Source organism: Triturus cristatus, chromosome 3_1 (assembly GCF_964204655.1).
Source record: "Triturus cristatus chromosome 3_1, aTriCri1.1, whole genome shotgun sequence".
NCBI lineage: Eukaryota > Metazoa > Chordata > Amphibia > Caudata > Salamandridae > Triturus > Triturus cristatus.
Window position 1 is genome coordinate 1,172,420,216 of NC_140583.1, and position 26,812 is coordinate 1,172,447,027.

The 26,812-nt window shown below is 45.3% G+C and overlaps 2 protein-coding genes across 4 annotated transcripts in view; one reads left to right on the forward strand and one right to left on the reverse strand.

Moving 5' to 3' along the window:
- The window catches only part of ROBO3 (roundabout guidance receptor 3), a 1,168,980-nt gene that overhangs the window by 673,384 nt on the left and 468,784 nt on the right, over window positions 1-26,812 (reverse strand). The window contains exon 6 of the mRNA XM_085646102.1: window positions 15,753-15,880. Within this exon, the coding sequence (XP_085502228.1) occupies window positions 15,753-15,880 (128 nt within the window). The remainder of the gene's footprint in view (window positions 1-15,752; window positions 15,881-26,812) is intronic.
- The window catches only part of LOC146861725 (uncharacterized), a 422,385-nt gene that overhangs the window by 105,739 nt on the left and 289,834 nt on the right, over window positions 1-26,812 (forward strand). The window lies entirely within an intron of this gene.

A 26,812-nucleotide genomic window follows, 5' to 3' on the forward strand; every position in this document is an offset into this window, starting at 1 on the left:
GCGGCACCTGTCCTCAGGGCCCCTGACTTCTCCAAGGAATTCATCGTCCAAACGGATGCGTCGGAGCATGGCATCGGGGCAGTGCTGTCGCAACTCAATGAGGAGGGTCTGGACCAACCAGTGGTTTTCCTATCCAGGAGACTACTCCCCCGGGAACAGAGGTGGAGTGCGATTGAGAGGGAGGCTTTTGCGGTGGTGTGGGCCCTGAAGAAGTTGCAGCCATACCTGTTTGGCTCGCACTTCCTAGTTCAGACCGACCACCGGCCCCTCAGGTGGCTGATGCAAATGAGGGGCGAGAACCCTAAGTTGTTAAGGTGGTCCATCTCCCTACAGGGAATGGATTTTAGGGTGGAACATCGCCCAGGAGTGGACCACGCCAATGCTGACGGTCTCCCAAGGTACTTCCGCCTTAGTGAGGAGAACTCCCAAGGGATTGGGTAGCTTCCCCCACTTTCAGCTGGGGGGGACGCGTGTTAGACCTGCCAGTCCTTTGGCTGTTCCCTCCTTATTTTTTTTCCCTTTAACCTCCAATTTTTTCTGTCTACTAGTCACTTTTCGGTGTGGACGTAGAGGCCCTGGGTGCCCATTCTCACCAATTGAGGGTGAGGCACAAGGTGCTTCTCCAAAATGGAGGGTGTATGAGGTCTCCTCTACAAAATGGTGGCCTAAACTGTCACCTCAGAACCTGGGCTATAGGCTGTCATGAGGGGTTCCAGAACCTTCTGGGTCACTCTGGCTAGTCAGGGCCCAGGCTATATATAGGGGTGAGGGGCGGCGGCCATTTTGTGCAGTAGGTGTGAGGTGAGGTAGACAGGAGCCAGGCACCTGAGTAGGGAGGTGGGTGCGCTAGAGGGGGGAATTGACCGTACCTAGGGCCTGCTTTTCCCCCCCAGTCGACACTGTCCCCTACCTTGTGACCTAACCCTGCCTCTAGCCTCTGGCCGTGGGGAACAAGCCTACTTTATGGGCTATTTGCCTAGTCAGGACTTCTGAAGGGACTAGGGATAGGAAGTTCTATCACTGGCCCGAAGTCTCTATATCCCTGGAGTATCCCAGACCTTGTAATTGACAGCTGTTCTGGAATGGGTAGAAACGTGACTGGCGCCACAGATCTGGGGAAACTGGCTGTCCGGAATGATTGCCCGGAGCTGTAGCTCACCCCCCTTAAGTTGAGCCACCCCTACTGGAGATTCCCTAAGAAGACCCTTACCGCTGTGGCCTGGGGTCCGCTGGACCATTTCTCCTGTCACCTGGGGCCGTGAGAGGGACTGGGGCCCTGTCGCTGCCTTTGTAATTGGAAACGCGGTCCTCTGTGAGGAGAGCGCACCGCCTAGATTTCCTGTGGGCCGCGCTAGGCCTGAAGTCCTGTTACTCAGATCACATGACGGGGGGGCGGCTGCGAGACGCCGCCCCCGCCGCTGCCCGGGTTGCTGACTGGGCTGTGCTCTCGCAGGTCGCGTTGCGTAGGCGACTGCGGGCGCAAGCCCAGGACGAGTGAGGAGCGGACCTCTGCCTTTCGAACCACCCTCCTGCCGAACTGCCACGGGAGAAAGGCCCTCGGCCCGGACATCGCCGGGAGGCCAAGGAACCCGCGCAAGGGCCTATGACTGGCCGAAGAGTACGGTAACCCCAGGGGAGGGCGGGAGACCCGAGTGAGGCCCATAGCCACCCCTCCCCTAGGGGAGGGACAGGGGAATCACCCGTCATCGAGCCTGCGGGGCTGGGACTGAAGAGACGAGGGTCTGGTGGGAGTCAGGGGCATGCCAACAACAGTGTCAATGCCCTGAGCAGCGTAATATTTATTGATTTTGCCAACAACAGTGTCAACGCCCTGAGCAGCGTAATATTTATTGATTTTGCCAACAACAGTGTCAACGCCCTGAGCAGCGTAATATTTATTGATTTTGCCAACAACAGTGTCAACACCCTGAGCAGCGTAATATTTATTGATTTTGGCAACAATAGTGTCAACGCCCTGAGCAGCGCAATATTTATAGATTTTGCCAACAACAGTGTCAACGCCCTGAGCAGCGTAATATTTATTGATTTTGCCAACAACAGTGTCAACGTCCTGAGCAGCGTAATATTTATTGATTTTGCCAACAACAGTGTCAACGCCCTGAGCAGCGTAATATTTATTGATTTTGCCAACAACAGTGTCAACGTCCTGAGCAGCGTAATACTTATTGATTTCGTCAACAGCAGTGTCAACGCCCTGTACAGTATAGTATTTATTGATTTTACCCACAGCAGTATCAAAGCCCTGTGCAGCATAATACTTATGGACCTTATTTATAGCTATGACAACGCTAGGTGCCAAATAATATTGAGTGACCTAAGTTAAAACCATTGTTATGTGCAGCACTTAATCTGTAAACTCTATACCAAGTGCTAGGTGATTGCTGTGGGTACCGTTATGATTACTGACTTCATTCATGGCATTAGTGAATTTGATATACTGTCCGTCTAGCAACAATGGAATGTTAAGACCCTATTGTGTTATAAGCAAATATTGATTGATTCAATCTGAAATTCAAAAGAAATAAGAAGTTGGGAAAGATAAAGCTTTTCCACCTTTTCTTTAACTTCTTGGTGTAGCGTCATTTTTTTTTTTAGTGGTGGTGCGCTGAAGCGTGAAATGAGTGTGATGCAAGCACAACATGTTAACGAGTATAGGCCTTCCCACTCGAGCCAAGCTACCCCCGGATGTTAGGTCCAACAGTCAGTAATTATTATTTGATTTAAGGTTTTAGTGGGACTTGCCCAAATTCTCAACCATCGCATCAGTGGAGCCACTACAATCTGATCTGTGATGTATCCCATCCCTAGTTCTTCATGTATTATATAAGTGGGCGTAGAAAACGGAACTGCCAAGACCTTACATAGAAATTTGTTTTCTTTCTGCTGAATACCTCTCCCTTCTATGTATCCCCAGATGTTACTACCATAGGTTGCCATTGAAATGCATTTCTCCTTGTCTATCTTCATCAGGACCACGATAGGTTTGGTCCGTAGTTTTTTAGCAAAATTTAGTGTAGCCCTTGCAAGGGTATTCTTTTTTTGCGTGAATTGTGGGCACCATGACGCGTTTTCGTAAAAAAGTACCCCTAAAAAAGGAAAAGTTGGGACCTTTGTTAGCTCTATCCCTTCACAATAAAACTTTCTTTTTTGGGGACTTTCCAGGGCCAATGGACATGGTATGGGATTTTTTAAAATGTATTGATAAATCTAAAGAATCCATAAAGACATATATTAATGCAGGAATCATCTTGTCTCCAAATCTAGGAATGTCTCTACAGCTGGCTATTAGGGAATCTCCCAGATTGTTTATGTATAGTGTGAATAAGAGAGGGGCCAGGATACACCCTTGGCGTACCCCTCTTTTCACATCCCAGGTAGTTGTCAAGTCCCCATTACTATTATACCTAACAGCTGCTGTATTATTTTTGTGGATGGCATTTAAAAAGTCCACCAACTCTGGTTCGAGGTCCATATCCCTCAAAATGGACCACAACTTTGACCTGTTGACACAATCAAACGCTTGCGTTAGATCCATAAATGCCAAATGGATTGTTCCTTTTTTTTCGATGGTGTACTTGCCTACCACTAAGTGTAGATTTAGACATTGGTCCAAAGTCCCTTTACCTGGCCTAAAGCCATATTGCAGGTTGGAAATAATATTATGGTCATCCAACCATGTCGTTAAATGGTTTAATATGACTTTTCCCATCATTTTGGCAGCAGAATCTAAAAGTGAGATTGGCCTGCAACATATAGGCTCATCCCTTGCACCCTTTTTAAAAATAGGAACTATAACTGCTTTCCCCCAAGATATGGGGTATGCATGATGTATCTTCCACGACCACTATAACGTTGGTGAATTCATTATTTAAATTCACTTTTTTTTAATTCACTCACATTAAATACAGTCCTGGCTGGTCTTTCACTCAGTGCCTAATATCTGCATGACTCAGAAATAGTTGGTCCCTTTAACAATACTGCATTTAGTCAGAATGAAAGCAGACTTAGGAGTTGCTCATGTGACAAGCAAATGAATTCTGTTGTGCTTATAAACTCGGTTTACAAAATGTTCTACTATTTGTGCAAGGTGTATTACCATAAACAGAAAAGTCTATAAGGACATTGGAGCATTTTTAGATCAATCCAGTGACCTTTGAAATTGCACTATGTGTGAAGATGAATCAGTGTCCTGTCAGGTGAGACAGATACATGAATGAATGCGTCCCACATGCATGGGCGTTTTTATAGCTGGAAATTTCTGTAAAGAGACCACTTTTTCACAGGCTAATCGACTTCCCTTTGATCGGGAGACCTCCATGACGGCAGGATACGGCCCTGCTACGCTCTCCAGGGGGTCTGGGCCGTTACTGGAAAATGTTCTAGTGGCTGTACCAGCCACTCCCCCGATGACTCGGAGTCATAAGCCCATTAGGCACCGGAAGGAATCGCTCAACCCAGAAGGAGAGGAGCAGATTTGTGCAGGGGAGAAAAAAAACACCTGATACTTAGTCTGTACTCACGGTGAGGTCTAAACCACTTATGGTGTGGTAGAGGTAATCTGTAGTGGACAGAGACTGATTTCTAAAGTCTCTCCATATTTATTTTACCCGAGGGTAATACTTTGAGTCAAAGAAAGAGAGGAAGAAAAGCCCCCCCCCCACCCCCCGTTTTTAGAAGGAGATGGAATTCATTGTGCGGATCAAGAAAGGGCAACTCAGAGGATGTATAAATATACTGATTACTCCTATCACAAGACTGTATATTCATTTGATCAGGTCAAACTGCATAAAAAACAGCCTTGAAAGAATACCCCGACTCTGGGCTTTTCCATGAACCCCGTCACAGTGGTGTCCCGCAGAGGCACCTCCAGTTGGTAGTGGAGAGACAGGCCAAAACCGTCCAATAAAATAGAGATAATCTACAAACCATTCTAACCACTCAGCCTGTTCTGGCTAATACCCAGCTGGTGCATGAAACCACCATGCAAAAATGTACCCATACTATTGCAAGCTCAAACGTTCATCCAAATGTACCAAACATGGTGCTTCAGATATACCAAGTGGGAGAAAACCCTGATTCGTTCTTTACGAACTTTGAAAGAGTCTCTACCTCTGCAGCCTGGCCCCCAGAACGCTGGGGCCAATACTTGGCACCCCTTCCTACTGGTGAACTACAAACCGCCTATCAGGACACCAATTGCAGGAACCACCCCCTATGTTGAAGTAAAAGAGAAATGTCTGGGTTTTGACCCCGAACACTGTGGAGTGAAATTTAGAAAAGAGAAATGGAACACACAAGAAATCCCATAGCTTTATATTATAGAATACAAGATATGGGTACAAGATGGTTATAAGACCTTTGCACGGATAGTGGTATTGAGCTAAGTGAAACAGCGCCACTCGGGAAAATCGCACATCTATTAGTTTCAATAGATCCTAAATTCTGGACCGTGCTGTAATGTTAGGAGAACCACCAATCTCCCCCAAAATTTCGGCTGACGCCACTGAATACACAAAGGAAATCCTCAGTGCACGTCTGTAGTGTATCTTAAACCTTTCGATGCGCATGACGGAGCGGTTCCGTCATGCGCATCGGTCGCGCTGTGCGTATGACGGAACCGCTCCGTCATGGCCCCGCCCGCGCAACGAACCTTCAGCACGGCGCGGTAATCCGCACCGCGCTGAAGGGGTTAACAATTATCTGCACATTGTATGCATAAATATAAACACAGTATTATGAGTTTCTTGTTTTTCTTTCTTTATTCGTATAGTTTTTCTTCAGCCGACACGTGTTTCTTCGCATACACTGGGAAATCGTCCCACGACTTTCTCAAGGCTCTACAATCTTTGGTATATTCCTTTCTTATATGGTGATAATTCCAACCCGCAGTGGGTAAAATATCTGTCTTCTGCGTTAAAATCGGTTCTTCATTCAGGAAAGGTCTCTGTCTGACCAATTCACGCGCTCTTAAGGACAGCTCCATCATCAACGTAGCCCAAAACCTTGACTCTCGAGTGCGAGAAGGATAAGTTACTTACCTGTAATCCTAGTTCTCTTCCAGGGGTATCCTCATCAAAGTCATAAGCACTGAATATTCCCGCCCATGTGCGGGGACCCCGTAAATAATCATATTATATATGTAAAAAACATACATATATATATACAGCTCTGTATATGTATAAACATATATCATTTTTTCCAAGCAAATGCAGCCCCTATAAAAAAAGGCTAGGCAATGTATAAATACACATCCAATAATACATATAGGTATAATAAAACACCTAAATCTCTATTTTTTTTTTTTTTTTTTTTTTTTTTTAAATGAGGTAAACACTCATGAGAAAGCAAAAAAGAGAAAAACTGTGGGAAACACAGATCTACAACACATTGCTAGCCTGCAGGCTGCATTGCAATACAATACCATAGAGACTGAAAAGCCCTGTATAGGTAAAAACTGGCACCGTGCCTTTAAGGCAGCCCTGGCTTCCATATCCCATCATGCCTCAGGGGTGACAGTTAGGTCTGTTGTTCTTTGCGGGACCGTAGTCCTAAACACAAAGATATATCCTTTCCATAATGAATAATACACTTCTTCTCATTTGCCTGGGGAGGCGGGTGGGTTGCTTATGACTTTGATGAGGATACCCCTGGAAGAGAACTAGGATTACAGGTAAGTAACTTATCCTTCATCCAGGGGATCCTCATCAATAGTCATAAGCACTGAATAGAGTAGCAAGCCCACCTTCCACCTGCAGGCAAATGAAAAAATTGTACCACACATGGAGTAAGAAAAATCATGAAAATGATTATGTATGGAACAGATTCCTCAAGGAGGCTTGTCCTACTTGAGTGTCTGCTCTGGTGTCCGAATCCAGACAATAATGTCTGGTAAAGGTGTGGACAGATCTCCAAGTGGCTGCCTTGCAGATCTCGGAGAGTGGGACATGATTGAGAAAAGCAGCGGTAGCCGCTTTTCCTCTTGTAGAATGTGCTTTAGGGCGCGCCACCAACGGTTTCTGAGCCAGTTGGTAGGCCAATGTAATACTTGAAACAATCCACCTAGCAATGGAACGTTTGGATGCAGCAAAGCCCATACGGACAACACCATAGTTCACAAACAATTGATCAGATTTCCTGACATTCTTAGACCTATCTATATAGAATTTTAGGACCCTTTTGACATCTAAAGAATGCAACGCCCTCTCTGCCGGAGAGGAGGGGTTGGGAAAAAAGGTTGGTAAGGAGATGGCTTGATTTACATGAAAGTCCGATACCACCTTAGGTAGGAATGAAGGATGAGTCCTCATCACTACCCTATTCAGATGAAACGTAGTGTAGGGTTCTTTAGAACAGAGGGCCTGTATCTCACTGACCCTCCGTGCTGAAGTGATGGCTATTAAAAAGGCTGTCTTCCATGTGAGGTGCTGTAGGGTAGCCTTATGTATAGGCTCAAAAGGAGAACTCATGAGCCTTGACAGAACCAAGTTTAGCTCCCAGGAAGGAGATGGAGGTCTAACAGGGGGATAGACTTTCTTGAGACCTTGCAAGAAATCCTTCACCACCTGCAACTTAAAGAATGACTGCTGCGAAGGCGAACGCCTGTATGCTGTAATGGCTGCTAGGTGAACTTTTATGGATGAAAATTTCAACCCTGCCCTCGCTAAATGTAGAAGATAGGGCAAAATTACATCCTCCTGGCATTTTGTTGGATCATAATGATGCTGAGCACACCATATATAAAATCTTTTCCACTTACAGAAGTAGGAGTGTCTTGTCGAAGGCCTCCTGGCTTCCTTCAGTATGGACATACACTCTTGAGGGAGGTTCAGATGGCCATACTGGAGGACTTCAGGAGCCATGCTGTTAAGCTCAGCGAGGGAAGGCTGGGATGGTAAATCTTCCCCTGCATCTTGGATAACAAGTGCGGCCTGCACGGCAGTCGTTTGTGGGGGCGGATCGACATGTGCAGGAGATCCGTGTACCACCACTGCCTCGGCCAATCCGGTGCTATGAGGATCATCTTGGCAGATGAATTCTGCAGCTTGGTCACCACCTTGGGGATTAGTGGGAGAGGCGGAAAAGCGTACACAAATGTCATTGACCAATTGATCAAAAGGGCATTCCCTAGGGATCCTGGCCGATGGTATCTTGAGGCGAAGCCTCGGCATTTTGTGTTGTGCTCGTCCGCGAAGAGGTCCACTTGCGAACGCCCCCATTCCCCGAAGACGTCTTCTAACACCTCGTCGTTTAGTACCCAGTCCTGTGGTTCTTGAAAATGACGACTGAGTAAGTCTGCTTGCACATTGAGTTCTCCTGGTAGGTGCACCGCTTTCAACGAGATGTTCCTTGCTAGGATCCAGTGCCACAGGGACTGAGCTTCCAGCGAGAGCGTCCTGGATTGAGTATCCCCCTGCTTGTTCAGGTAGAACATTGTGGTGGTATTGTCCGTCTGTACTAGAATGGTACTCGTCTTGATCGCAGGCAGGAACGCTTTGAGGGCTAGGTGGACTGCCCTGAGCTCCAGCATGTTGATGTGGTACAACTGCTCGCTGCTGGACCACCGTCCCTGAGTTTGTAGAGACCCGAAATGCGCACCCCAGCCTTGAAGGGATGCGTCGGTGATTAAGGTCTGAGTTGGGGGTTCTTGATGGAAGGGGATCCCCACTTGTAGATTCAGTGGCTTCAGCCACCACTTGACTGACTGCCTGGCCGCTGAGGAAAGGCAAACTTTTTCTTCCCACAGGGAGTTCCTTTGATCCCATTTGTCCTCGAGATCTTGCTGGAGAGGACGCATCCTTAACCTGGCATTGGGCACTAGGAAAATGCAGGATGCCATGGCCCCTAGCAGAGATGAGATTTGTCTTGCCGACGACAGATTGTTGGATAGAATCTGTCTGCCTTTGAGGATAATGGATGACTGTCTTTCCTCCGAAGGAAACACTTTTCCTACTACGGAGTCTATAGTTGCACCCAGGTAGTGAATCCTCTGTGTTGGAGAAAAATTGGACATTTTGGCATTCACTCTGAGACCCAACTTGCGACATAAGTTTAGACAAAGTGACAGCTGCGATCGAACACTCTGAGGCGATGGACCCTTTATTAGCCAGTCGTCTAGGTAGGGATAGACGAAGACTCCTGCGCGCCTCAGAGCAGCCGCTACTACTGCCGCGCATTTTGTGAATACTCGAGGAGCTGACTTCAGGCCAAATGGAAGAACCTTGAACTGATAGTGAGAGTTCCCTACCACAAACCTGAGAAATTTTCGATGATTCCGTAGGATGGGAATATGGAAATATGCGTCCTGAAGGTCCAGCGAACACATCCAATCGCCCAACCGGAGAAGAGGATATATTTGGTGGAGCGCCAGCATGCGAAATCTTTCCTGTCTTATGTGTTTGTTCAGTATCCGTAAGTCCAAAATGGGTCTGAACTCTACCTTCACACTCCTTTTTTGAATCAGAAAGTATCTGGAGTAAACTCCCTTTCCTCTTTGGTTTTTGGGTACTTTTTCTATTGCAGATTTGAGCAGAAGAGTCGCCACCTCTTCTCTGAGCTGCTTTAGATGCTGGGATGAATGAACAGGAGGAATCGATGGAGGGTGGCTTCGGAAACGAAGCGAGTACCCATGACGCAGTATATTCAGAACCCACTTGTCCTTTGTGATGGATTGCCACTCTGGAAGATGATGCGCAACACTTCCTCCCACCGGAGTGGTGGACAGCATCGGAGGAAGCGGTTCCTCATTGCTTCCCTGGAGCCTTGTTTCCAGTGTTTGACTGCCTGTTGTTACCACGTCCCCTGGATGGTCTGCGGGACTGGTATTGCTGTTTCTTTTGACCTTGCTGGTCCTGGTTCTTCTGCCACTGAGGGGTTTGAACCCTCTGCTGGTAGTTACGCCTATCGTTTCCCCTGCGGCGTCGAAACTCTTTCCTCTTTTCAAGCCCGACAGCTTTCATGGTCTCCAGCTCTGCCTTCATACGGGCCATTTCTTCGTCTGCATGAGACCCAAAAAGTGAACTACCCGAGAAAGGCAGATTTAGTATTCTCGCCTGCGCTTCCGGCTTCAAGGCCGTCAATCTGAGCCAAGATGATCTTCTGGCTGTGATTCCATGGGCATAAGAATGCGCTGCTAGGGTTGCCCCATCCGCCGCTGCACTTATCACCTGGTTAGAAACCAGACTTCCCTCGTGCAAAATTTCTTCAAAGTCCCGTCTGTCCTCTGATGGAACTTTTTCAATGAACCTCTGGAGAGAGTCCCATAATGATCTATCATAGTGCCCCAGAAGCGCTGAGGCGCTGGCCACCTTTAAGCTAGAAGATGCCGAGCCGCAAACTCTCCTCCCCCAAGAGTCTTGCGTCTTACTGTCCTTATCTGGGGGCACCGTTGAAGACCCAGCTACTGCATGCGTCTTTCTGGCAGCAGCGGTGATGACAGAATCCGGTGGAGGATCTGATCTTAGAAACAGAGGATCTTCCGGAGCCGGACGGTACTTTTTTAGAATCCGCGCCGGCGCAGATTTGGTGGTCGCTGGCGTGAGAAAAATATCCATTACTGGTTGTAGCAAACCAGGGACTAATGGCAACAGTGGGCGTGACACTGCTCGTTCATGAAGAGTTTCAAAGATTATGGAGGAGGTGATCTCCTGAACCGGCATTGGGATATTTAATTTTGTAGCTCCTCTACACAACACTTCCTGAAAAGTAGAGATATCATCCACCGGAGATACCCTAGAGGGTGGTGTATCCGAGAGTGTCGGCGAATAATCCCTTCTGGATGATCTAGATGACGGGGAGGAGGAAGGGGTCCTACGGCGCCTTCTCTCCGATCTGGTCGACTCTCTCCTGTGAGAAGAGGATCTGGATCGCCTCCTTGGTGTTCGAGAGCGACGTCGACATTTTTTTCCCGAGAACGTGATCTGACCGGTCTCGCTGGGAAGTCCATGTCTCTTAACCTTGTTAGTGAAGCCTTAACTGCGTAAGACATAGCCGAGTCCTGAGGCATCTCTCTCGCGGGACTTTGAGGTACAGCATTTCCCTCTTCCAGTGGACTATTTTCTTTTGCAGGCACTGGAGATTGATGCACAATTTCCGGTGACTCGGATCTTGAACTCGAGCCCTCTGATCCTGAAGGCGAGATAGATATAGGACGTGGTGAATCATGTTCAGAAGTTGTATACACCAGTCTATGAGGGGATTTGCACCTTGAGACTGGCCGGATCGTGGAGAAGTGTGGCTCAATGATTAGAGCGGCAGACCCTGATGCAGAGGTCTAGCCCGGGACCAGGGTTCAATTCCCCGCCTCGGCGGGTCTTGGGCTCAAAAATTCCACGGACCTGATAATTCTCGCCTCGGTGCCTATTCCAATCATGGAGTCCCACTCTGCAACTCTGGGCAATAGCTTGCTTAATCTCCACAACAGCCCCCACAACGCTAAGGATGCCTGGCCTCCACCTTGGGGGTGCCCAGGAGTGGACGCCTCACAGGGAAAGCCAGGATGGGTTCCACAGCGGTATTCGTACAAGCGCCTTGAGACCCTTGCGGGTGAGTAGTGCGCTATACAAGTATCAAATTTATTTACATTTACATTTAAGGCGAACATGCGACACCTCCTGAGAACCCTCTGCAGAGGGCCGCCTCGACGGTGATAGGCCTATCATCGGAGACCTGGGACTTGACTCCTCGAGGATCAGTGGAGATTTTTCTTGCCTCGACGTCGAGAACCTCGTCGTCGACGGAGTGCTTGGTCTGAACGGAGGTCTAGACCCCGATGGGGAATCTCGCCTCGACGTTATGGACTTCTCCAAAGCCTTGGAGACCTGTGAGGACGGAGGCACCTGCCTCGACGTCGACTCCGACGGAGGCTCCCGCCTCGACGTCGGTCTTGACGGAGGCACCTGCCTCGACGTCGAATGCTCCGACGACGAATGCCTTGATGTCGCAAGTCTCTTCGTCGACGATCGATCTTTTCTCGACGGCGATCTTGGTCTTGACGGCGATCTTGGTCTCGACGTCGACGTAGACTTCGGAGTCGGACGCCTACGAACCTCTTGCAACGTCAACTGATCTCTTGCAGTTCGACGTCGAACGATGTCCTTCCTTCGATGTCGAACGATGTCTCTGTCTTGACGTCGAGCGATCCTCTCTTGACGTCGAAAGATGCCTTTTTGACGTCGAACTGTGACGCCGATCCCTCGACGCCGATCTCTTAGACGTCGAAGTCGCTGATGACGAACGCATCCGCTTCGTCGCTGTATCTAAAGTCGACGACGATTTTCTTTTTGCAGCATGACTACCCCTGGACTCCTCACCTCTCAGCGACGATCCCGCCGCTGGAGTCTTTGACGCCGAGCCTGACGCCGATGGGGAGCAAACAGGGACCAGCTGCCTCGACGTCGACCGTTCTGATAAGCCGTAGAGTCTAATCCTCTCTCTCTCCTTTAAAGTCCTTTTGGAAAGGTCTTTACAATGATGACATGTAGCTGGAGAGTGAGAATCCGGCAGGCAGACAATACACACCTCATGTGTGTCTGAAGAGGCCTTCTTTTTTCCACAAGATGGACATGGAATAAATAAAGAAGGCATATTTCTGACAAAAATTGCAGAAAATCAGCCAGAAAAATACAGGATACTAACTTCCTCCCAGATATTAATAAGAGGAAGTCCAAAAAATTACTATAATGCAAATAATTCTTGACTAAAAAGTCAAAAGAGAAGAGAGCTGAATTCCAGGGTCCTGACTGAAGGAGCCGGAAAGAACAACTGACCTAACTGTCACCCCTGAGGCATGATGGGATACGGAAGCCAGGGCTGCCTTAAAAATGATATATGTTTATACATATACAGAGCTGTATATATGTATGTTTTTTACATATATAATTTTATTATTTCCGGGGTCCCCGCACATGGGCGGGAATATTCAGTGCTTATGACTATTGATGAGGATCCCCTGGAAGAGAACAGAGACCTTTCCTAATGCCAAAACCAAACAACACTATTAGGTTTGTATTGAATTCCGCCAACAAAATCCCCTCTCCAAGTTTGACACTTACCCCATGCCTAGGGTGGACGAACTTATTGAAAACTTAGGAAGTGCCATCTACCTCTCCACCCTAGATCTCACAAAAGGATAGTAGCAGATCCCCTTGACACCTAGTGCTAGAAAAAGGCGGACTTTACCAGTTTATGGTGCTTTTTTGGGTTGCATGGGGTTCAACAACTTTCAAAAGATTGATGGAGGTCCTGCTTTGCCCACATCGGGGATATGCAGCGGCCTACCTAGATAACATTGTCATCTATAGCACCTCCTGGTAGCAAGACCTCCGGCAACTAGAGGCCGTTCTTTCTACCCTGCGCCAAACAGGGCTTACTGCCAACCCTGGCAAATGCAACCTTGCCACTGACTCAGTGAGATATTTAGGATATAAAGTACAGAATAGGAAGATCAGCCATCAGGTGGACATGATACATGCCATCAATGACTTACCTAGACCAGCAGACAAAAAGGGGATCAGGTCCTTCTTGGGACTCATCAGCTATTATCGTGCGTTTATCCCAAAGTTTTCAGAAACTGCTGAACCAGTAACTGATTTACTGCAAAAGAAGTTACCAAACGAGAATACCATCTGGTCCACTACTCATCAGAGTGGCTTTGAACAATTGAAAAATGCATTATATAACGGACCGGTGTTAGAATATCCAGATTTTTAAAAATCCTTAGTCATACGAATGGACAAATCAGACAGAGGTTTTGGGGCGGTTCTCTCCCAGCCTGATGCCCCAGGACTCTTACAGCCAATAGTGTACATCAGCCGCAAACTTTTGCCAAGAGACGTCCATTATCCAACCATAGAAAAGGAGTGCCGGGCTATCAATTGGGCCATCGAGGCCTTCTAATATTACTTGTTGGGAAGACCCTTCACCTTGTTGACTCTTCATGCCCCCTGATTTGGTTAGCTTGGCTTAAAGATACAAACGCGAGGGTCATACATAGATTCTTATCACTGCAGCCTTTCTTGTTTCAAGTGCAGCATCTTCCGGGCAGTTGCCAGGCCAATGCTGATTTTGTGTCTCATTCTCCTGTTTCCTCTTGGCCCGATCAGCGAAGCCTGGTTGGGATGCACTGTGATCAGGAGCCTGCCATGTTGGCAAGATACATCCTGCTACGTTCCCCGTGGGGTCTAGGACATCATTGGGAAACGTTCTAGTGGCTACTCCAGCCACTCTCCCTGATGACTCCACGATGGGTCATAAGGCCATCAGGCACCTGAAGGAATCGCTCAACCCGAAAGGAGAGAAGCTGATCGGAGGACGGAGTACGGAGAGTAGTGACGACGGTGGAATCCGCGCTCGTGAGGAGAAGACCAGCGGAGAAGATACCGGAAGGGGAAGCTAGAACGAGCCAGTGATGGAACCAAAGATGAGGAGTCAGGAGGAGAGCGTGTACCAACAGCTGCTCTAACTACACTCTTCAGGAGAGGAGGCCCTTGCCCAGAGAGCCCTAGGGAAAGGCGCACGGGATGAGACGGCTGTGACTCACAGACCGTGTCATCGCCTTAGGTAAGTGCTGAGGGGGCTGTGCAGGAACTTGGGTGCTGGATACGAGCACAGGGTTACTTAGTGGGGATTTAGGGTGACATTAATAACCCATGTTGTCAGAGTCTGAATCCTAAATATTGGACAACATGGTACAGAAGGGGAGCATGAGATAATTAGAAGAACTGTGAAAATGAACTAGTTCGGAACGCTTACCATCTTTTCACCTATTTTCTTTCCATTTATTTTTTCCTTTATCATTGTCATTACCTGCTGTAAGAAACTGTGGTCCCTATGGGCTCCACCTACATTTTCCTTTTCTTTTCGTTGAGTTAACAGGTGAAAAAAAACGCCTGATACTTAGTCTGTACTCACTATGAGGTCTAAACCACTTATGGTGGAGGTAATCTGTAGTGGACAGACAGAGCCTGATTTCTAAAGTCACTCCATATTTATTTTCACATAGGGTAATACTCTGAAGCAAAGAGAGAGAAAGAAAAAGCCAACCCCACCCCCGTTTTTTTGGAAGGAGACAGAATTCATTGAGCGGATCAAGAGAGGGTGACTCAGAGGATATATAAATCTAACAATTACTCCTATCACAAGACTGTATATTATTTTATCAGGCCTGTCTGCATCAATAAACAGCCTTGAAATAATGCCACTGGTCTGGGCTTTTATATGAACCCCGTGACATCCCCCTACTGACCAAAAATCCGGAAAGATAAATAAGGCAGGGTATCACATTAAAATCTGCATTACCTCCTCAAATTCACAGGCTCACTTATCACAGTTATTACAAAGAGTAGAGGAGCATAAACTACAGCTCTGAAAAGTCCCCTGGTGATTGCTACGCCTGTACTACAACCCATGGTTTAATCAAATCGTAATCTCCATTCTTGAGGTCCTGCATTTTAGGTGGTAACCAAATGTAATTGCAATGCATTCATTTATGAAATCAACAAAACTATTTATACAAGGCATCAACAAGAATCAAAGTTCATTGCACTTCTCCCTCTGCTGTCCGAAGAACAATAACACTGTTACCGGACTAAGAACTGTGATATTCCATGAAGCTCTGTGAATAAGGGAACTAGCCTGACTCACAATTGCTAGCTTAATCAATGCATCAATTCTTTGATTTTTTTGGATGGGATACTTTTACAGACAGTATATCAAGTTCAAATTTAAATCCTTACCGTGCACACTTAGGGAGCCTGAGGCCTCGGACTTGCCAACGCTGTTCTCTGTGATGCAGGTGTATGTTCCTTCATCCTCAGCACAGACATGTGTGAGCCACAAAGTGTTATCATTACGAATTTCATACCTTGATTAATAAAAAAGTCTGTTAATCTACAATTCAAATTTTTTATATAATAGAGAAATGAGGAGTGACTAGAATACACACGAAAGCTGTTCTACCTAAATGTCATACAGTGAAATGCTGAACCTCACCATTATTGTTTTTTCATTTGTTCTGGATCTTAAATAAGATTTAGCTTTTTGTTAAAAATTGGGGTTTCTAGTTGGCAGAGTATGCACCCTGTCCAAGCAGGAACCACAATCCTAGTCAGGGTAAGTTAGCTACACCCTCAGAATAACCTGTGCTCCCCCCCTTGGTAGCTTGGCAAGAGCAGTCAGGCTTATCCCCAGAGATAAAGTGTAAAGATTTTTTTACACACACACACACACGCACAATGCAAACACACACACACACACACGCACACACGCACACACACACACACACACGCACAATGCAAACACACACACACACACACACACACACACATATACACACACACACACACACACACACACACACACACACACACAGAGTAACAGAGTAGAAACTCCACAAAGTACTCCACACCAGTTTAGAAAAATAACCAATATTTACCTGAGTAAAACAAGACCAAAATGACAAAAACCCAATATATACAAGTCAAGATATGAATTTTCAAATATTAAATCCAACATAGCTCTGAGAAAAACGATAGCGCCAGTGGGGCTATTCGGTCATGCTTAACGTCGACAAATCCAGCGAGGGCCAGCATCGGGAGGCAGACGTAGCCCGGCACAGTAACTTTTAGGCGCCTGATGCATGGGAGCTGAGGTGTCGGGAAGGCAGATGCGGCGTCAGTTCCTTACTGCTATGACTTACTCAAGGACGGTGCATTGCACACGGGAAATTAGGCTTCACTGCAGCAAGTGAGACGGCAGAGTTGGGGTGTCGCTGACGCACAGTGATGTTGCGAGGTGCAGGAGAGGTGATTTGGCGGTTACCGGGATTAACTTGAGTTCCTTACTGTTGGGTGGTGTCGATGATCTGATGCAAGTCAAGCCATAAGGCTTTGATTCCATGACGTCGATGTCAAACCACTGGGCCACAGATGTGGCCCCCGAGTCGGAGTGGCGCATCATGGACATGAATGGTTGGTGCTCTGGACTCCCGCAGCGGTGGCTCCCGGAGGCACTGCAGCAGCGCCGTAGCCTGCGTTGTAAGCTGTGGTCATTACGTTGAGCGGGGATCACTGCTTCAGTGCAGGCAGCAACACGGCATCAGAGTTGTAGACAGGTGCCAGTTCCGAAGTCGCTCTAAGTCGGGTTCTCCTTGCAGCACTAGATATCACTTCCAAGGCCCAGGAATTGGAATTGGCACCACTTGGCAAGTAGGACTCTCAGCAGAAGAGCCCAGGTGCTAGCAGGTCAAGTCTTTATTGGCCCTAAGACTTCCAACAGGAGGTAAACTGAACTCAAGCCCTTAGAGAGACTTAGATAGAAGGATGTTGAGAGCAAGGTATAGTCCTTTCACTCCCATGAAAAACGCAGAAATCTGCAGGCCAGCACAGCAAAGCAAACAGCAAAGTGGCAGTCCCTCCTGACAGAAACACAGCTCTTCTTCCTGGTAGAATGTCCTCAATCTAGAAGTGTTCGGACGATGTAGTGTCGGAGGTCCAGTACTTCTACCCATTTCATCCTTTGAAGTAGGCAAACTTCAAAGGAATGTATTTTTAGTGCACACAACCTTGCTCTGTCCTGCCCTGACTTCAGACACACTACAGGGGGTTGAGAATTATTTGTGTGGGGACAGGCACAGCCCTATTCAGGTGAAAGTGCCAGCTCTTCCCACCACTCTAGCTCAGGAAGGCTCATCAACCTGGTGAAGGGCCATCAGGATATGCAGGGAATAACCTCTGCTCTCTTTGTGTGTGACTGTGTAAAGTGAATTCACCAAGCCCAACTGTCATCCAACCCAGACATGTATTTTAGGGATTGGCAGAGGTACAGGATGGTTAAGTAAGAAAAAGCCAACTTTCTAAAAGTGGCATTTTCAGACCAGCAGTTTAAAAACCAAATTCCTTTTTTGATATCAAATGTTTTTTTATCCGCCACTTTGCCTTCATAATCGAGATCAGGTACCCACATTCTTATCCCAAATAGGCCCCATAAGGAATGACACCCCCTAGAGAACTTCTTGGCACATTGTTGAGGACTTGCTGTACCACATATATGTGATTAACCCAACTACCACTCGAACCTTATATTCTTGCTGTTAAAAATTGCTTTAAGTCTCGGTTTTTCCCTCCACAACAATCTAATATAATTAATCTGTTCAAACTTAACACATCCTTTAACCAGACATTACACCAAAGCAAGAGAGGGTGCAACCAAATGTAATCTATGATGTACGGCATATCAAACTCCTAATGAACAATTTCAGTGGGAATTGATTGTGCCAAACCCAAGAGCCCTCTAAGAAATGAATTCTCTGAAATCCCCAGAGAATCAATATTGACATAACCCTAAATTTTTCTGCCAAAAGTTGATATTGGAATACACTTGGCCCTATAGAAATTCAATATGATTTTTAATGACTTTTGACCTAGGCAGGAAGAAAATTCATTCACTTCAGCACGGGTTCTTATCAAATTGCCAGTGTTCTTTTTAAGTAGAGGTTGTCAATTAAGTTTTTAATCAATTAAAATACATATGTAACTAAAACTGTCATCCTTAGACAATGATTGGCCCTGCATAGTAAAAATTAAGATTTTCATATTTTTGGGTCCTAAAATCATTACATAAGACTTATTAAAATTAGTGTGCAAATCCAAAGTACTCGTGAAGTCAGCAAACACATCTAAAAGCAACTGTAGGGTTCTAGCAGTGCTGGAAATTAAAATAGCATCATCTGAGCATAAGAGAGCCGGAAGCAGTCTGCCCCCAACTTCTGAAACATCTATGCCCTGTACGGAGTGCTTTTTCAAAGTGATAAGCATACATAATGAAAGGAAAGGAGGCAAAATTACAGCCCTTCCGGACTCCCTTCCTGAGTGCATAGTCGTTAGTACTTTCGCCAATGACACCATAGTGCACAGAACCTGCCAAACTGCAATGGAGGTCTTTGAGGAAATTAACCAGACACCCATCCTCCCTCATGGATCTCAGCTCTGACCAGAGTTTCTCTCTGTTAACCAAATCAAACGCAGAGCTGATATCCATGAAGGCGATATAATGTGAACCCTTGTTTGCCCTCACATATTTATTGATGATAGGACGAAGATTAAGGTTCTATGCAACAGTACCCCTCCCCTCACGAATGCTGTACTAAATGTCTGATAATATATTCTGTGCTTTAGATCACTCAGTTAGCCTGTTCAGTATAACTCTGGCTATAATTTTGTACCTCTATTTCTCTTAAACTAATAGGCCTATAACAGGAAGGATTGCTTCTGCTCCCCTTTTTATAAACAGGAACAATAATAGAATGTTGCCGAGACTCTAGTATAGAAGTAATAATGACAGCATTAAAATAAAGAGTTAAAAGTGGGGCCCAGAGATCCAGACATGTCTTAAACAGATCATCAGGGATCCTTTTGGGTCCTGGAACCTTGCCTGTTGGTAAGGATACAGTTGCATCTCTCACCTCTTCCCAATCTAATGACAATCATGAATGAGTTCATCTGCAGGGCAGTCCTCCTAATAGAAGGCAGAAAAACAATCCTCCCAAACCTGAGCTGGGATTGAAGCTGCTAAATCAGTCCCGTCATCTTTTTAAAGAAGGAATGGTTAACAACCTTCTAGAACCGGGTACTATATTTTAATGAGCTGGCCAAAGTTAACTCCTCCCAAAGCTTGTGCTTAAGTTCTGACTTCCTATTATTGATAGTTACTTTGTAAGCCACCCTACACTCTCTAACTTGCTTCCCATCACGTGGTTTTAAAAATAAATTGGTCAGGAAGTGTCTTATGTGCCCTGGTACAGCTGCTATCAAACCAGCAGCAGCAGGGGATGGGCCAGACCTAGGCTGAGTCGAAGGGCCTTATTGATATAGCATCCGACCTTGTAATACACCAGAAAAATAATATAACAGGGAGCCTCTTCATTGGGGCAAGTCTGAATCTCTAAGCTACAGAAATTTACTAACTTCTTGGTAAACATCGTGGGGGAGATATTTTCGCATTTCATTCTGCGCCCATGATCGATGGTCTTAACTTGGGCCTAAAAGTGCTGGAAAAATTCAACTGGATCAGTTTTCAACCAAAAACTAGCGACCATGGTCGCTAAGTGGGTTCCACTCAACAGAAAAAGATTAAGAGAGGACTATATGCCCACAGAGACATAAATGTAATCAATGATAGAGCCACCACCAATACCCTTAAACATAGGAGGTATTCCATCCTTACATAAACTCTCTTGGCTTAACAGATTTACTAGAATAAATTCTGCAGGCAACTCATTCATTTTATCCCTTTGGGCGCAGGGTTTCAGATGAACTTGGTCCTGAAAAGAATCTCCCGACTGATCCCCCCCTACCCCATATAGATAACAGTCTGAACAAGGTTGTAAATTGAAGTCCCCCAAAATCATGAGTGCAGTATAGGTGGCAAGGCTACCACCACAAAACGAATGGAGATAGATATCAAGAGGAACCAATATATCCTCCGGTTCCCTACCATTGATAGCATTATAAACATTAATGCAGAAGATACTGGCATTATTCATGAACCAAAGGAGAACACCTTAAATGTAGAAGCAGTTGCCTTTAATCATTTTAACTTTATGACATTTATCCACTTTGATAAAAGGCCCCAAGGCCCCCGCTTGGTCTTCCCCTTAGTGTAAGAGAAGCTCAGATGGACCAACTGGGGAAGCAATGGTTTATAAAAAACAACCCAGGGGTAGGGCAGAAATGCCAAAATGGCACAGACCCTGGACCTAGTTGGCCAGCCCTATAGTTGTTAAGGAAGTAGATTATAATACAATCTCCACTAAGAGATTTGGAAGTATTCCCTATCGAACCTACTCCGCGTACCATAATTATTTCATCAAAGATTAGTGATCTAAATTCTGGAGAAGCCTGACCAACGATCCAATGGACTACTTTGTTTCCTAATGACTTAAAATCTTACTGTTCAATGGCTCCTATAGGCAGAACTTTGGCTAAAACTAAAACATAAGTTGTACAGGCTGGGGAATGGATTTTCATGAACTCTTCTTCAAATCAAATCAAATCAAAACAAGCTTTATTCGATTAAAAAGATAATTATAAAAGCACATTCAAAATTCAGTACAGTCAAGGGCAGAAACACATGTTACTAATAAAATAAAAGAGAACAGACCACAAAATTAAAAAATGAATTTTACAGTACAGGTTCTTACATAAAAATAGTCTTCCAACATTTAGAAACAGACTTTAAAAACAATGTAACTGATAAAGTTATGAGCTCTTCCCCCAGGGATTGCATAACTAGAAAAGCTGGGCGACATTGTTTCAGGCCTAATGTTCTGAGCACCGGGAGTATCCACCATTTCCTCTGGTGTATATAACATTTACAAAAGAATAAGACGTGCATGGTAGATTGTACAGACACGTCCTCACATGGGCAATTAGACAATTGCCTGGAACAATCATTAATTGTTGGAAAGCTGAATAGCCTATGTAAAATGGACATCCTAAAGCGAGTTAATAAAAATCTATCAAAATCAGGGGTTACATATGTTAAGTACGGCTGTATCTTAAAAGTGATAAGAATGTTTTGGTGTGCCAAGACTGAGATTTTTTGAATCTCTGTATTTAATCTTTTATTTTTAAGATAATGCAGATAACTAAGTTTCAGAACTTTCCTGTTTAATTTAGTCAGGCTGCTAGGGTTATCAAAATATTCTGGATGGCCCAATATACGCGAAAAATCTTTAATATGCATGAGCCATCCTATGTGAGAGGCCCAATCTAACGCACAGCAGTCTCTGATCACTTGGCGATTTAGGCTGGTCTGTTCTGTGGTCCAGATGTGATGCCAGAGGAGAAATGGCTGAATGCCAATGACATCTTCTATATGCGATAAACCCAACTCCGTGTGACAATTAAAGGTAGAAACGCTAGCCAGAAGGGCAAGCAGATGTCTAAGAAATCTATTTTCGATCTTTTGTATAGAAGTCACGTCTACATATTGAATTGAATTGAAGGGGCATTTATAAAGCGCATGGCTACCCTAGAGCATCCCAGCGCTGCGGCAACTCACAGAGCAAGTAGGTGGAATTACGGAAACAGAAACATTTTTAAACATTTGCGAAACAGAATGTAATTGGATTCAGATCGAATTTTCAATGGTAGGCCATTCCAGAGCTTTGCAGCATTGTAGCCAAAACTCCGTCCTCCACTACGCATTCGTTTTACAATTGGTACTAAGGCCAGGTGTTTATTTTCTGATCTCAAGGATCTAGCTGGACAATAAAACTGAATAAGAGAACGGACAACTGGGGGTCCTTTGTTAGAAAGTGCCTTGTGGGCAATGCACAAGGCTTTAAAATGGATCCTTTGGGGAACCGGCAGCCAGTGGAGTGATGCCAGAGAGGGTTTGGTAGAGATCCACCTGGCAGAATTGGTGAGAAGTTGTGCTGCACAGTTCTGAATAGCTTGAAGTCTGTTAATAGCGACCCCAGGAGCTCCCAGATATAAAGCATTCGCATAGTCCAGGAGTGACAAAATGAGCACCTGGACCACTGTTCTCCTAACAGTAGATGGAAGAAAATGGAGAATCTTCCTTAGCATTCTGAGCAATCCGAAGCAGCTAGCGGCTACCTTATTCGCCTGTTCCTTAAAGTTCAGATCATGGTCTATCCAGACTCCCAAACTCTTAATTTGTGTTTTTGGAATCAGGGAGGGGCTAAGACAGTTAGGCCAACAGGGGGCTATGGACGTTGGGGGGCAATTTCCCAGAAACATAAGTTCCGTCTTGTCCCCATTAAGTTTTAGATAAGAAGCATCCATCCATTTTGATACTTCTTGCAAACACAGCATGAGATTAGGTGCAGACTTATTTTCTTGGCTGAGTGATACCACTAACTGTGTATCGTCTGCCTACGTAACAATCTGAATTCCATGGGGAATTACCAGTTCGGCAAGGGGACTCATGTACACATTAAATAGAGTGGGGCTCAGGGACGAGCCCTGAGGAACCCCACAGCCAAGAACTAATGGTTCGGAAGCGACATTCCCATCGAAGACCACAAATGAGCAGTCCTCGAGGTAGGACTGTAGCCACTTTAAAGCCAAGTCAGTAATTCCAAGACTTTTAATTCTTTGGATTAAAAGTTGATGGTTCACGGTATCGAAGGCTGCGCTGAGATCGAGTAGAATCAATGCAGCACAGCCTCCATTATCCGTGATCCTTCTTAAACTTTCCGTCACAACTAGCAAAGCTGTTTCCGTACTTTGTTGGGCTCTAAAGCTTGTCTGAGTTTAATGGAAGCAGTTGTTAGTTTCCAAGAAGGACGAGAGCGTAGTATTAACATACTTCTCTGCCAGTTTGCCAATACCTGGCAGTAATGAGATAGGGCGATAATTAGACAGTATCTCAGGGTCCAAATTGGGTTTTTTCAATAAGGCTCTGACCATTGCTTGTTTCCATTAGAGGGGAACAGATCCTGATTCTAGGGAGGTATTAATTACTTCAAGAACAATTGGAGCAATAGTATCAAAGACTCGGTTTAGAATCGGGGGGGGGGGGCAACATCTGACTGAGCTCCAGATTTAACCTGGTTAAGAATGTTCTGAAGAATGGTTAGATTTATAGGGGGAAAAAACTCGAGTTGATTAGTGGCAGCGCTTGCAGGGGGTATTACCTGTGATTCTAAGCCGGTGGGAAATGATTGATAAATGGCCTGAATTTTTTTGTTGAAGAATTTAGCAATTAAATTACAGTGTTGGAAACTATCCTTATCATTGCTAGTGGGGGCGGGGGGGATAAAAAGAGATTTGGCGATTTAAAAAAAATTTGCGGGGGCTATTTTCAGCTAAAAGAATTTCTTTTTCATAAAAAGCAGATATTGCTAATTTTATTTCATCCTAATAGCTTCTGATTGCGCTTCTATAGTCCTCCCTCCTATCAGCTGTCGGAGATTTCCTCCAACGACGTTCTAGCTGCTTGGCGTTTTGTCTAAGGGTACGTAACTTAGGAGTGTACCATAGGTTATGGTGACCCCCTCTTTTTTTTTAATAACTTTTTTGGGTAAAACCAAGTCCAATGAGGATTCTAACCAGTTATTAAGTTGGTCATTGGCAATTGCTGGGTTAGAGTCTAGTCTAGGAACAGTTTCTTCTAGATGCTTCGACCAAGAATCAAATGCCAGTTTTGCCCACGGTCGTACTGACTTAGTACTTTTTTTTACCCTCAAATCAGCTCCTTGGATTGTCCATGAAAAGGGGATCAAAAAATGGTCTGACCAAGGAAGAGGGATAGGATCAGCCACCATTAGATTAGAGATGTTAGAAAAAATGGAGTCAAGAGTATGTCCTTTATTATGGGTAGGGTTATTACTCAGTTGCTTTAAGTCCAGTGCTCCAAGACCTTCAGTCATCTCCACTACTAATGGGAGAAAAACCTCATCGAGGTGGAGATTAAAATCTCCAAGAAGCGTAAAATTTGGGAGCGAACTAGCCAGGCTTACAATACATATCCCCAGATACCCACTCCGTAGGTCGCTATTGATACAGATTTTGCCTTGTAGACGGGGAGCAGTTCAGTGGGGGGGCGTCTGCCTAATTTTCTGCCAAAATTGTTCAGAGCTGTCAGGGCCTTATAAAACAACATTCTTCGTAATTTTACAGCCTTTGACCACGAGCCAGTGCGGTCAAAAAGATCCCCTAGATATGAAAAAGTATTAGCACAGATTAGGCGATTCTCCTCAAGGAAGAAAGGGCGGCACTTATTACTCCACTGGCCACATTTTAATATAAAAGTTTTAAATGAGTTGACTGTGAGACCCAAGTTGGACATAAAATTTACAAAACTATTTAAAACCGTCTGGAGACTATTTGGGGTGCAGGCCATAAGCACCGCGTCATCAGCATACATTAGCACAGGGAGAGGACAATTCCCTGCCCCCAGCAGGTCCTGGCACTCCTTTCTCAAGGTCAAGTCTACGTTGTTAATATAGAGAGTAAAGAGGAGGGGTGGCAGGACACAGCCCTGCCTTACTCCTCTACCTACAGTAAAACGGTTAGTACACTCGCCCCCCATGCCAAATCGCACCATAGCTCTGGCCTGGATATAAAATTCATGCATTAAGGAAATTAGAGATAGTTCTACTCCCAACTTTTCTAAAATCTGCCATAGTTTGTTGTGGATGACGCAGTCAAAAGCCGCGGATAAATCCACAAAGGCTAGGTAAAGAGGGCCCCTTTTAGCCTTAGTATATTTGGTGGTAATTAATTTTAAGTTTAGGCACTGGTCTATCGTTCCCAGGCCCTTTCGGAAGCCATATTGGATATTACTGATGATGGAGTGTTCATCTGCCCAAGTCTGTATTCTGGATAAAATTACTCTTCCAATTATTTTGACCGTGGAGTCTAGGAGCGAAATGGGGCGATAGCATGCAGGATTATGCCTGTCCCCCTTTCTAAAAATCGGGACCAAAATCGATTTGCTCCAGGTAGGAATAAGGCTGGTCGATATGCATGCATTGACAACGTGGGTTAAAATAGGTCCCCAGAAGGCTATGGTGTATTAAAAAAGGTCCACAGGGATGCCATCTGGCCCTGGAGCTTTACCACTCTTACTCGATCTAATCGCCACTTCGATCTCCTTAAGATCCAGTTGAAGTTGCGAGTGGTAATTAACAATCTGGGGTTCTATCCTGTCCCCCTCCAAGTCGCTAATACTAGGTTCAGGGAAAGGAGTAGAATATAGTTTGGAATAGTGGTCTACCCATTCCTCCTCAGATACCGCCATCTCTATACTTGCCCTCCCTGCGTCAACTAAAAACGGGGCGTTTACTGCTTTCCAAAACGCTGAGGAGTCTTTCAATTCAGATGCAGTTCGGAGATTGTTCCATACCTCCTCCCTTAGCCTATTTATCTTGCTTTCAAGGCATATCGATATGCCCTTCTCACTTCTTTTATTTCATCGTTATTTATAGACTTACTATGAAGAGCAGATTTAAGATTGGAGTGAGCTATAGTACAACTATGATCAAACCACCCTTTCTTTTGAGTAGATTTCCTATTTGAGTTTACGTGTAGGGAATTGCCTATAAATTCAGATAGGACAGAGAACTCCTCCACTATTTCTGAAGTGATATGTCCTTCTCCTGTGCATTTATTGATTGCTTCGCTTCAGTTAGATATAACCTTATTCATGAATGAATCTGGGTCTATATTTTTCCAGCTCAGCGTGTAGCCATTTTGTCTTGTCAAAGTGACGTCATTTACACAATAAGTAGAGGAGTCCTTATCTTTGACTGGTCTGCAATTCAACTTAACTCCAATGCTCTGTGGGAAGTGGTCGCTGAGGGAGATGTCATAAGTTTGAAAATGTATAAGTCTGGAAGCGTGTCTTGCTGAAATTAAAATAAAATCAATAATTGAGTAAAGTCAGCGTCCATTAAAAGTTGGGCTGAATGGAGCCAACGTACTACATAAGATGTTTGCAAAGCCCATGTCACCAGTGAGCATAATATCATTTAGAATCTCCCGTGGACCAGAGTGGTTAAAGTGAGGGAGACTAGTCTCACTGTTATATCCAAGGCCACAGACTCCAGTGTCCCAATGCTGACTGATATTAAAATTTCCGCCACAAATTATAAAAAGATCTTTTGAGGAGGCCTCTTGGATCTTAATAACGTGTAGGGAAATGGCCTCCAACAATCCTGCCTGATCTTTACGCGGGGCATTGTTGTAAAAATTCACTATCAATAGACCAGTAGATCTGTCCAGGTCGGCCCCAATTATTTGAAAGTGGCAGTCAGTGACCAATG